At 42.3% G+C, this 13,171-nt stretch overlaps 1 protein-coding gene across 1 annotated transcript in view; it reads right to left on the bottom strand.

Annotated features, from left to right (window-relative positions):
• Positions 1 to 708: 708 nt before the first annotated feature.
• UTP4 (UTP4 small subunit processome component) overlaps positions 709 to 13,171 on the bottom strand; it is a 29,512-nt gene continuing 17,049 nt past the window's right edge. Inside the window, exons 9-17 of the mRNA XM_006047635.4 lie at positions 11,993 to 12,089; positions 11,175 to 11,239; positions 9,799 to 9,921; positions 9,256 to 9,412; positions 7,356 to 7,462; positions 5,911 to 6,006; positions 3,401 to 3,586; positions 1,687 to 1,797; positions 709 to 905 (exon numbers count right to left, since the gene is read on the bottom strand). Of these exons, the coding sequence (XP_006047697.1) occupies positions 789 to 905; positions 1,687 to 1,797; positions 3,401 to 3,586; positions 5,911 to 6,006; positions 7,356 to 7,462; positions 9,256 to 9,412; positions 9,799 to 9,921; positions 11,175 to 11,239; positions 11,993 to 12,089 (1,059 nt within the window). The 3' untranslated portion in view covers positions 709 to 788. The remainder of the gene's footprint in view (positions 906 to 1,686; positions 1,798 to 3,400; positions 3,587 to 5,910; positions 6,007 to 7,355; positions 7,463 to 9,255; positions 9,413 to 9,798; positions 9,922 to 11,174; positions 11,240 to 11,992; positions 12,090 to 13,171) is intronic.

The following is a 13,171-nucleotide window of genomic DNA, read 5'->3' as shown; positions in this document are numbered from 1 at the left end:
AGTTCTTCATGTTCTAATTTAAAAGATCACATTAAAACTCATCAACTGATGACACCTATAAGAATAACAATGTCAAAGCAAGCAAAAGAGAACAGAAAGGGTAAAATACTATACATCAGGCTTTTGGGTCCCCACCTCCACTCCTGCTCTGTAAGAAAATGCCCAATGTTTTCCCTAACCTTTGGAATGGGCTTAGAACATAAAAAGATGTGTTACTGAGACTGATATCCCCAAACCTGATTGTTTCCTTTCAAATAAAATTTACTAGTTCACTACCAGTGGCTAAGGGCATCTATTTTTCAGATGGAGCATTACAGTTAAAATTCACTTTTGAAACATAACCCTGATTATGGCTTTTGGTAGTGAGGCCAGCTTGGATAAGCAACCCCAGTTTCCCTATCCTCGAAGGCAACTTGGGCCAAGTCCCCACACCTCTGACGGGCTGTGGGCTACAGGCTGGTAGACAATGAAAGTTGTCAGCCTTTGGAAGCCTCAAGCACGTGTTAGGGAATAGATGGCAACTATCGCCTTCCCCCACCTCTGGGAGTAAGGTCTGAAGAACAGGATACTAAAAAAAGTTGGATGAATTTGTGGTTAACTGGAACATTATCCAAATGACAAATACCTGGCAGTTTCTGTTTGCTTTCAGTCGATGAAGGGAAATTACTGTCCAGTATTTTAGAAAGTAACATTCATAATGACTAGTCCTAAAGAATAACTTTGTTTTATTATCATGATTTGTGAAAACAGGGTAGACAGTTCAAGGAAGGACACAGATGGTGCCCTTTTCAGGTTCCAAATTTCTTCTTTTTGATGGGTGGTGGGAGCTGAGCAACGATGTCATCCAGAGGCCGTTCTACCGCCACCAGGGTCTTTTCATCCAGGAGATCCACAAAGAGCAGAGGCTGGAGAGAGATGGTAAGGTTCTCACCAGGAGTTAGATTCCAGGGCTAGTTCTCAGCTGACTATCTAGGGCCAAAAGGCTCGCCTCATGCGAGCTGGAGGAGGGTAAATCTCCGATGAGCCTTCCTGCCCTAGAACTCCAAAGGTTGGGAGCTTTTATAACTGAATCCAATCATTTAAGATTTTAGCAGGATTCTTCATTTTTCTCTGTAAAGAAGGTCTGTGAGCCTCTAATTTCTTATGAATTGATGGTAACAGAGGGCTCTGGAGCCTAAACTTGATAAATGGCAAATTGCAAATTACTTAAATTTAAAACACCTCCTCCTCTAAAAAATTCTGCAGACCCCCAAGAAAATGTTCTAGGATTCAATGAATACGTATTCTATCAGAGTGGAAAGCCTAGTCCAGAAAGGGGATCATAAATTCAATGACTTCCATTTGCTTGAAACTTATCCTGTGGAAGAACTATTCTCCACTGGAAGTCAAATTTAAAAGCCCAGCTTTAATCCAAACAGAGACCCAACTGAGCTCCACCATCATTTCTCACAACCTACGTATTTCATTTTTGTAAAGTATGATGTGTCTGGCTCTAATATACCGAGGCAAGAACAATCAACTACAAACCTAAGGGACAAATAGCCTCAGAAAGGCAGCTTATTTCCCCAAACCAGGTTCCCTGCATGTACAATGAAGGCACTCTTGTCTTCCTCTTGTGGGACTTTACTACATTTTGATAATATCACAGGGAACCAACCACTCAGAATATGATGGAAGATGTATTACCTTATATTTCTTAGAAATTTTAAAGGCATGAGCTGTGCGCCTCCTGATGACATCGGATTCGTTTGTGGGAGGCAGTGGGTTGTACAGTAAGGTTTTATCATTTGGAAGAGGCTAGAAAGACAAAAATATGTTGTTTAATAATTATTACTGTTTAAATTGGGCCTCTACAGACCAAAGGACTCTAGTGATTTTTCAGGAAAATTCCATCTTCTAAACATCATATTATACACTTACTACCTCTCTGATTCTTCTTTTTTTTAAATTAATTTATTTTTGACTGTGCTGCACGGCATGTGGGACCCTAGCTCCCTGAACAGGGACTGAACTCACACTCCCTGTGTTGGGAGTGCAGTCTTAACCACTGGATCACCAGGGAAGTCCCCCTCCCTGACTTTTCTTAGTTCAGGGAGAAAGCTAGAGCCACACCCCCAGCTCTACTGTATAGCGGGGGGAATATGTGGCAAAGAGAGCTTGGTACCCTCTGCCAGCAAGATCAAAGGGCTGGCCCGGGGCTTCTGGCCAGTCTCGTCAGTAACACTTTGTGAGACGGAAACAAACTGGCGTGCATAGGAGCTCAGCTCGTGCAGGCTCTGCTTTCTAGACTCTCCCCCAGACAGACCGTGGGCTGCCCAACTGACACAAACCACCCCCACTGATGTCACTGACACCATGAGAGATGATGACCTCTAGCCAAGCAAGTGATTATTTCATTTCTGACTTCCTTGGGAAATAGCTCTGCCCTTCATGAGGAGGCGATGGACTTATCACCAATGCTGGGGGAACAAAACAGCTTGGGCTGATCTGAGTTGAGTTATAAAGAGGCAACCGAGTGGGAGGGGCCCTTCCTGTACCATCATCTCGCAAAAGGCACTTGTCAGCCGGCTCTGCTTCCCACACCCAGAGCACGCAGGGCCCACGAGATGAGTTCCAGTGACACATCAGCATGCACACCTCCTTTAGAGCCATCTGCTGCTCTCCCCGTGCTGCTCCCACCCCACCTTCACAATGCACCAAAACACCGTGGGCCGGCTGCTCTAAGCCCAGACTGCATTACGGCGTGGCCACAGCTCACACCACTGCTGGGAAGACAGTGCCTGCCCAGAAAAAGACACGAAATTCAGGGTGAATCAAAAGAGCAGCTGGCAGAGGCTGGAATCTGGAACGGAAAAAAAAAATGTTCACATCCCACCTAAATCACAGCCACGAAGGATGGAATTTTCCTAACTGGCCTTTTCTCAAGACACTAACAACAGCTCCTCAAACTGGCAGATGGTGTGTCAGTAAATTCAACCCAGGGGGGCACAAGCGGTCAAAACCCCAGCCTGTATGTATATCCTTCAATGAAATCGTGTCAGTCACCCCAGGGTGCAAAAGCGGAAGTGACTGAGTGCCTGATTATGGCTACTTTCTGAATATGGACCTCATCTTTTTCCTACTTAATTTTATGTGCTTAGAGGCAAAGCAGGGAAATAGTCAAATCAGCAAAAACCAGCACACCAAGGCCTGCCCCCTTCCCTCAGAGCCTCCGGAAACTGCGAAGAAAAATGAGGAAATCTGCAAAACTAAAAGCTCCTTCCCTCCAAAGAAGGTACCAGCAACCTTTACTCTGATTCTCCCTCCTCTAACTCATGGTCCTCCTTTGCTTTCAGAACGAAAGACTGCTACGGAAAGCAGAAGCCAGTGAGAGGACAGGTGGCAGTGGAGAAGGACTCACCAGTGACTTGTCGATGAGGCAGAACATGTAGGTGTCGTGGAGGAGGATGTGCATTGGTCTCTTGGGATGAAAACTGATGTGTGTGATGGGAGTGTCCCTCTGGAGCCAAAGATGATGAAACCCCTGCTTCTGGACAGTCCGGCTCCATTCCGTGTACTGTTTGTCTGGGATGCTGTACTCAAATACCTGAGAAAGGATATGACACAGAGGAAATGCAGGCTGGTACCCAGAAAACCAGAAGGTCATTCCTGACCAGAAAAACAGCTATATAAACCTTGCCTGTATCATATTCAGGATACGCATTTTCACTACTTTTTTTTTTTTGGTTGCACCACACAGCATGCGGGATCTTAGTTCCCCACCTGGGGATCAAACCCACGACCCCTGCAGTAGAAGCACAGAGTTTTAACCACTGGACCAACAAGGAAGTGTCGATTGCTGTTTTTTAAAATAAAAACAATTTAAGGTAAATTACAGAACAATAAACAATTCAAACAGCACAGAAAGGTTTATATAGTGAAAAATCACCCTGCAATCTTAATATCTCTTTTCCCCAAGAAAAAAGTAGCGTGTTCCTTATTTACATCTTTTCAGAGATATTTTATGCACAGAGTACACACTGTTCTGCATGTTGCATTTTTCACTGAGCATTGTATCATGGAGACTGACTCATACCAACATCCACACACGTCACTTATGCTTCCTTTGAAGAAGGCATAATAATAATCTATTCACTTCCTGCATGTAGCAGGATTTTTCTATCTGTTTAATGAGCACTGAGGTATTTCCAATCTTTGGCTACTACACATGAGGCTGTAATGATTCTCTCTGTATCAGTGTCTTTTTTGTACAAATGAAAGCATACACCTGCGGCGAGAACTTTTAGAGCCAGAACTTCTGAATCAAAGATGATGTGGATTAAAATTTTTTTTTAGGTTTCTCCAAATGCTCTCTAAGGGGGTCATACCCAATTTATGCAATATATGAAGTGCTGTCTCCTGGTATCCTCACTGCAGTGTGTGAGTAACGCTGCGGCTGCTGCTAAGTCGCTTCAGTCGTGTCTGACTCCATGCAACCCCGTAGACGGCAGCCCACCAGGCTCCGCCGTCCCTGGGATTCTCCCGGCGAGAACACTGGAGTGGGTTGCCATTTCCTTCTCCAATGCATGAAAGTGAAAAGTGAAAGTGAAGTCGCTCAGTTGTGTCCAACGCTTAGCGGACTCTTAGACTAAGACTCTTAGTCTTACTCTGGTAGACTGTAGCCTACCAGACTCCTCCATCCGTGGGATTTTCCAGGCAAGAGTACTGGAGTGCGGTGCCACTGCCTTCTTCGGTGAGTAACGCTATTAATCTCTAATTAGCAGATACAAAAAATTTCCCGCTAGTTTTAACAAGAGAAGAAGTTAAAATGAGAGATTCCATTTTCTTCATGTAATCGATATGTCTGTGTAAAAACTGCTAATCAAAGTAGCCAGCATCATCTGCCTAGTGGTCTACTCAAGCGTGCTTCTTAGAGCCCTGCATTGAGATGGTTCAGCTTTTTAAAATGTTTCTGAATTTTATGATAATTTATAAAGTCATATGTATATCTATATATAATATTTATAAACTTAATAGAATTTATAATAATTTGGTTTTTTAAAACAGTGCTTCTTGAATCACATTTGATCTTTTGTATACTAGCTCAGTGAGGCAGGTATTATCAAGCCTATTTGACCAGAGAGGTTTTATAAGTATTGATAAATTCATGCATAATGTGTTCTGTAGCTCAGATATTCTACAGCTCTTATAATTATATTCTCATTACAACTTGGTATGGAAAAAAGTGGTAGATAAAGCACTAATTTTGTCCATTGTATATTCTTGTCTCCTTTGTTGAAGATAAACCAACCCATTGGTGGGTGGGTTTATTTCTGGGCTCTCTAGTCTGTTCCATTGATCCCTATGTCTGTTTTTGTGTCACTACCAAGCTGTTTTGATTACTATAGCTTTGTAGTAATGTCTGAAGTCTCGAAGGGTTATGCCTCCTGCTTTTGTTCTTTCTCCTCAGTACTGCTTTGGCAATTCTGGGTCTTTTATGATTCCATATAAACTTTAGGATTACTTGTTCTGGTCCTGTGAAAAATGTCACAAGTAATTTGATAAGAATCACATTAAATCTACAGACTACTTTCAGTAGTATGGTCATTTTAACAATATTAATTCTTCCCATCCAAGAGCAGGGGATATCCTTCTATTTCTCTGAATCATCTTTGATTTCCTCTATTAATGTTTTATAGTTCTCAGCATAGATCCTTTCACTTCCTTGGTGATGCTTATTCCTAAGTATTTTATGTTTTTTATGTGATTTTAAAAGAAATTGTTTTATGTGAAAGCTTTATTACACACAAGAGGAAACTGCTTTTATATCATTCAGTATTTGTGAAGAAAAGCTCCTCCAAAATTGTTATTATCTCAGCTTTTTAGTTCCCATCCATTTGGAGGGAATTAGAAAGCACTGGGATCTCTTACCTGCTGGTCAGAATGAGCAATGACAAGGTTGTTGGTATTGGGTGCGATGGCCAGAGCAGTCACAGGGAAGTTGTAAGCAGGCACTGTGCAGTGAAGCTGGGGACAAATCAAAGACACAGATCAGATCAGATCAGACAAATCAAAGACACAGGAAACTCTAAAACGGGATTCCATACCCCAGGAAAGACCGGATGGTCTAGGTCAGTAGTTTTAAAATAGTGTTCCTTGGAACTCAAAACGTTCTATTCTACGGAAGTTCCTGTAAATGTCAGGTATTTCCCCAAACAATAAACTTTAATTTCATTTTTTTTAAAAGTGCAAGTTTAACTGCCAAGAAAAATGACAGTGTTCACAAAAGACCTGGAGGTAAAGCCTTCCCTGCTGTCTCTACACAGGTATGAATTGCTCATAAACACATCACTGAACAGGGGATCTACAGCTCTACACTGAACTTAAAAGAAATTAATGCCTGTACAGCAACCATATGCCAATAAACATTAATTAAAAAAAAAGAAATTAATGCCTAGGCAAGGACATATATGTCCATCACAAGGCATGTGCACTGGTACACAGAACACTTTTAAATGCCAGGCAAGGCTCAAAGAGCAGTACATGCTCTTGCCACTATGCAATAAAGTTATTAAGTTTAGGGTAATTCTTTTTCTTTTGTATTTTCTTTTTTTAACTGAAGGATAACTGCTTTACAAAGTTTTGTTGTTTTCTGTCAAATATCAACATGAATCAGCCATAGGTATACATATGGCCCTTCCCTCTTGAGCCTCCCTCCCATCTCCCCCGCTATCTCATCCCTCTAGGTTGATACAGAACCCCTGTTTGAGTTCCCTGAGTCATACAGCAAATTCCCATTGGCTATCTATTTTACATGTGGTAATGTAAGTTTCCATGTTGCTCTCTCCATACATCTCACCTTCTCCTCCCCATCCCCACCCCCCTTAAGTTTATGGTAATTATTATCTGGCTTTTAGATGAAGATGACAACCTATAAGGGAACATTAGTAATTCAATCTGGGGATGACAATATCATTGCTAATTAGTGAAAAATGTTTTCCTGCTATTCCTAGTTCTGTTTAATTTGAAAGTATCCTGAGATTACAAGGCAAGCTATTGAAGGAAATTGTTTCTATCTGCATCTATTCCTCTGTAGATCAGAATTTTCCTCCTCAAAATACAGACAAAACCTAGATGTAGATTTCATTACTCATAAATCCTTAACTTCAAATTTCTGAGCATGAGTGGCTTCACTGTTCCTATTGACTGATTTTTAATTTAAGATTATAGCTCTGGGGTTTCAAACAGGTAAAACAGGAAAAATTTTTTGTTAAAAAAAAAAGGCCAGTAATTTTCCAGGTCCTCTCAGTCTTCCTGAGTCTTATAACTGCAGGGCTAACTTCCTCCTGTTTGCTGCAACCAAACCTCATGCTCACCTTTAGCTGTTTCACGTTGTACACGTGGACACCGGCACTGGAGCCTGAGGCAGCGAGCCAGTTTCCGTCTGGACTGACTGCTAGCAAACACATGGACTGCACGGTCCCTGTGAGGACAGAAGAGCAGCTCAGTCTCTGAATTCCGTGTCCACAGCCAGCCACCCCTTCCCTGAGTCTGACGGCAAAAGCCACCTCAGTTTCCGATTACTGACAGGACAATTTCTCGACAGTTTTACAAATAAGTTCTAGGTGCTAATCTGTCTACTACTGTAATTTAAGCAGCCATTCTTCATGTAAAGAGGAGCCAGAGAGAGAGAAACCGGAAAGCAGCGCTTGCTCAGGAACGAGATGAGCTCTCAACTATGAGAGTGGAGAATCCGAGTTTTTAAGAGCTATCACCAAAATCTGTACCTCAGTTGTTCAAACGTCCTTTCCTATCAAATGTTTTTAATCAAAGTTACAAGCAGCAAATTCAATACGTCTGAGGCAGATCTTTAATTTACAAAGTGCCTGCTATATATTTGACACTAAGGGAGCATGGGCACTAAAGATGAGCCATCTCTGTCATTAAAAGAATTTGAAACCAATGTGGCAACATGAAGATTCTTGTGGGATAAAAATCAGACAGTGATGTGATATGCCAAAGTAAGTGCTGCCTATAAAACATCCCCAATGAAAAAGCTTTACAACTAGGCATAAACTAGATGCTAAAGGATGAGTGAGGTGGGTAGAAAAGGGTGGAGAACACTGTGAGCTAAGTGACAAGGACAGGAAAACACAGGTTTGAGGCCTGTGAAGAAACCAGCCTGACCATCAGAGGCAGTAAGATGAGAGAGGAGGACAAAATAAAGTCACGTATATAATGCAGACCACAATTTTAAATGAGTGCTAAAGGCAAGGTAAAGAATGTAAGTTTCATAATAAAACCACATATAGGTGCTCAATAAATACTATCAGTTTACTTCATCTGATTCCTGATTCGTATGTTTCCTTCTCCTGTTTGCTTCTGGGGCTGCTTATGAGCAGTGAGACTTTAAGTTGATTTTAAAAAGCTGATTTTCCAGGGACTTCCCTGGTGGTTCAGTGGTTGAGATTTCACCTTCAATTCAGGGGCCGTGGGTCTGATCCCTGGTCAGAGAACTAGGATCCCATATGGTTGGTGGACAGAAAAACCAAAGCATAAAACAGAGACAATATTGTGGCTAATTTAATGGAAACTTTGAAAATGGTCCACATTAAAAAAAAATCTTAAAAGTTGATTATCCAGACAGATGGAGTCTAAATAATGGTGAAGTCATTATAATCCTGGACAAGGGAGAAAAATAAAAGACCCATGGGAAGTACTGAGTACTAAGTTCTTAAGGGTCAACTCACTAAAAGTTATCTACCCATAGTCACACATTCATGCACACTCATGTTCTCAAAACATACAGAAACGTAGCCAAAAACATTAAGACAGGTAGTGAAACTGTATGCACAAGTTCATCGGTATAAAAAAAATAACAAACCCAAAATTAACGTGTCCACAAAATACCTACATACAAGCACCTCCTAGAAATATACACAGATAATAATGGTGGTTATCAGGATCACAAATGATTTTAAGTTCTTCTTGCTCTACTAACAAAACTCCAAGAAGCATGATGAAACTTCTCTGGCCCTAAATAAGGAATCAAAAACCCAGTGAGAAAAGAGTAGGTGTGAGCAACACTTCAGATCTCATCAAGCGTTTTCACTTGCCAGGTATCTCCTCCTGCTTTAAATCACAGATACGTGTGTGTGTAGTTTTTCCAGGACTGAGAGGAGCATTAGTGAACCCCCGACAATTGAGACTCAAGTGAAAAAATAGAAACATCGGAGACTGGCAACTCCCTCCCGAGGCCAGGTCCCAACTTGTCACCTGACTGGGGCTGGAAAGCACGCGGGTGCGTGAAGCCTCCTTCCAGGAGCCGAATGACGCGAAGAGACCCTTGATTTGATGCCACAAAGAGCTTTGTTGAATCCTCAGAAAACAAAATCTGGAGGGCAGAGCGAAGGAACACTGGCATTTTGGAAACCTTGGGGGAAACAGTGGTAAAGGTCAGAAGGAGAGAGAAGTTAGACCCAAAGCCCATAAAAAATTAGCAGCGCCAGGCTCACATCACATGAGTGCTTCCTGTCTCCAAGGAGGCCCACTGGCCAAGGGCCTGGAACACTGACGTACCTACTGTATCCCCTCCACTTCCCCCGTCATCTCCTCAAAAGCCTAACCTTTTACTGCCATTTGGTGCCATTTACCTACTCCTCCAAAAACATAATTTTAAATTTGGCAATAAGAAACCATTTTGTAAGTTTTCTCACTGAACAAGGATTCATATCCTTGTTCAGAAAATTTCCACTTCACACAAAAATCACCCACTATAATGTTTCTTCTTATTCAACCAGACCCCGGGTTATCACTTACCCTCTGCAGGCTTATGTTGTCATGTTCGTAATTCAGTCGATACAGAAAAAAACGAGACGCTGTAGAACAGGCTATCCAACCACCACATGGGGAGATACAGCTGCAGATAATGTTCTCAGGACCCTGGCAGAATGAGGAAGCAGGACAAACGGTCAAGTTAAACTTCATTCAAGGTTCACTGTGACATGGATCCTCAAGCTACTGCCACTCTGAACCCACAAATACCTACACGCAATCCCGACGGTCATGTGCTGTGCATCACTACGATTATTTCACAGGTGGAGCATCTGAAGGGTGCGGCTTTGATTTCCAGAACAGAGGTCTCTGAATAATGTCAGCTTATCGCAGCCCTTCACCTACTTCATAGGTAGCTTCCTACTAAACCTAACTCTAAATACCTGATCAGGCAGGCATTGAATGCAAGGGAGCTTTGGAGGCCTGGTGACTTGGGGACTGGTTTTCTGTTTTGTCAATGACAACCTCCTTTAAAAACCTCTAAGAAATATTAAGTGAGAAAAAATTTGCACTACAAAGGAAAAGTTTAGTGTAACATTTGTTATCATTCAAAAAACTCAAAGAACGTCTAAATTTAGGTAAGGGGACTGCCCTAGAGGTCCAGTGGTTAAGATTTCACACTCCCAAATCAGGGGAGTACAGGTTTAATCCCTGCTCAGGGTACTAAGATCCCCCATGCTGCCCAGCATGGCCAATAAAAGGAAAAAACATTTAAGTATGTATGTACACACACATACATACACTCATATGCAGAACAAGGTCAAGGAGCATATATAGCTAATCAATTAACAGCAATCACTTCAGGAGGGGTGACTAGAATTAAAGAGCTGGACAAAAATATGAACTATCACTGTTGTTTGAATTCTTTATAGGAAGACTGTAATTCACAAGTATTGTGCAACTAAACATGTTTTAAAAGGAAGATACAAAAGCTGTTTGTAGAGCACAGTCCCATTAGTACCGAAAGAAAGAATATATACACATGCACACAAGTGAACATTTTCTCTAAAAGAATATATAAGAAACCGTTGGCAGCAATCATCTCTGAGGGGTGGAGGGTTAGAAGGAGGTTCATTTTCACTGCATACTCTTTTTGCACTATTTGAATTTTTTAAGAATATGCATGTTATCTTCATAATACCAAAACAAGAAAAACCAATTTCTTATATTAATTCATCTAATAAATTCTGAATGCCTGACTTATAATCACAGGAAACTCAATCCTCTTGATAATAGTACTTCATTCAAATAATTTTACATTTTACACAGTTTAGGATATCAGCTAAGGACCCCCACCCAAATTTAGAACAGGAAATATGTTCTGGATTTCAGAATCTGAACACCCAGTTCAATTTCCTTACCTTTGTCTTGAGGTGAAGTAAGTGATCTGCATTTTTAGAGAGTGGAAGGGTATCCCCATTCTTTCCTGGAACAAGAAACATCTTTGATATTTTTCTTCCCAAAGGAAGGCTATACAAATGTTTTTTTCTTTTAAAAAGAAAAAATGGGTAGAATGGACTCTCTACAAATCAAAAACATGTCTGACAGAGTGAGCTTAGAGTCTTCTGGGGGTATGTATATGAAGAGGAGAACAGCGAGCACTCTCTTCGCCTCTTTGTGGGGGCCCTGAATATGGCCATGGCGCTTCTTTTCTGAAGCTGCTCCCCACAGCCAGGCATGCAGGTGGATGGATGTGAAGTTTGTGTGGCCTCAACTTCAACTTCTTTTGTTCATCGTGGAGCCTAAAGCCAAAGCCTCTACTATAAAACAACAGCACCCACACGTGTGTCATACCTAAGGCCACGAGGCTGTCACCCTGATAAGATCTGCATGACCTTCTTCATGAAGGCTTGACAGAACTCAGCATGAAAATCTGTCATTTTTCAACAGCCTGTTCTGATCCCAGTCCAGCCAGGGCGAACTATTCCACTACCCCTGCCTCCCCTATACCCTGCGGTGTGCTGTACGGAACTGCACACTTTCCAAAGGTGATTCGGTGTCCAGCTAATGATTTTCACACTCTGAGGAACTCCTCTGCTCTATCTAGTGGACAGGAAACAGTAAGGATGTCAAACAGAAAAATAATCGACTTCCATTTTCCACAAGCAGAATTTCAACTGCAATTTCTGGCTTCTCTCTCCCAGTTTTCTTGTTGTGAAAAAACCTTCTCCCAGCTTACCTGTTGCAACTGTGGATCCCAGTCGCCAGAGTTCCAAGTGATGAGCAAACTGGAAGAGGAGGAGCTGCTTCTTTTTTGCACAGGAAACAAGCCGTCGCTGTACCCGTCCAGGAATCAAAAAAACAGAAACAAGCTGGGGTCATCTAGCGCAGCAACACCTCAGAACACTTTTACTGTTGAAATCCACTGACTTGACAAGTATTTCCTAAGTACTACCATACACCAGGGACTGTCATAGGATCTAAAAACACAGCGGTAAATAAAAACCTAGCTACTGGGACGTCCCTGTTGGTCCAGTAGTTAAGAATCAACTTTTCAACATAGGGGATGTGGGTTTGATCCCTGGTCAAAGAACATGCCAGGGGGCAACTACTGAGCTCCTGCGCTCTACAGCCTGTGTGCTGAAATAGGGGACGCCCGTGAGCCGCAGCAAGAATCCAGCGCAAACAAACGAACAGACGAAAAACCTAGCTACTGCTCTCAAGCTTACAGTTTAAAGGACTGATGTAAAATTAAACAGGCAATTACACTAAGGGTGCAAAGAATTTTAACACGGCTAAGCACAATATGTGATGAATAAAAGTAGAAAGGATATTTAGTTTAACCCCATGGCAGTAATGGGCTTCCCTGGTGGCTCAGAGGGTAAAGCGTCTGCCTACAATGTGGGAGACCCAGGTTCGATCCCTGGGTCGGGAAGATCCCCTGGAGAAGGAAATGGCAACCCACTCCAATACTCTTGCCTGGAAAATCCCATGGACTGAGAAGCCTGGTAGGCTACAGTCCATGGGGTCGCAAAGAGTTGGACACGACTTCACTTTCACTTTCAGGGCAGTAAAGACAGGAGCCCAGACATGGTTCACTGGTAAAGATCACTCAGGAAGGAAAGCGGGTCAGGATGTTCCAGGCAAACACGTGGCTCGGGAAACATCTCAAAGATAAGAGAGCACTGCAGGGAGTAAAGAGAAGTCCTTCAGAACTGCCAGACTGGGTAGGGGTGGTGATGGAGGTGCTGCAAGAGTGTAAGAGTAGAGGGGAGGGAAGAACCTCTCTTCTCCGTATCAAGACAGGTGTCATGAGCCATGCTAAGGAAGCAGGTCTTTATGCTGAAGGCAACGAGGGCCAACCAAAGGCATTTAAGCATGGAGCAATGAATAAAGTTGCTTTCTAAACAAATCATGT

This window comes from Bubalus bubalis, chromosome 18 (assembly GCF_019923935.1).
Source record: "Bubalus bubalis isolate 160015118507 breed Murrah chromosome 18, NDDB_SH_1, whole genome shotgun sequence".
Classification (NCBI taxonomy): domain Eukaryota; kingdom Metazoa; phylum Chordata; class Mammalia; order Artiodactyla; family Bovidae; genus Bubalus; species Bubalus bubalis.
Note: the sequence above shows the minus strand (reverse complement) of the source record. Positions and strands in the feature narration are given on the sequence as shown.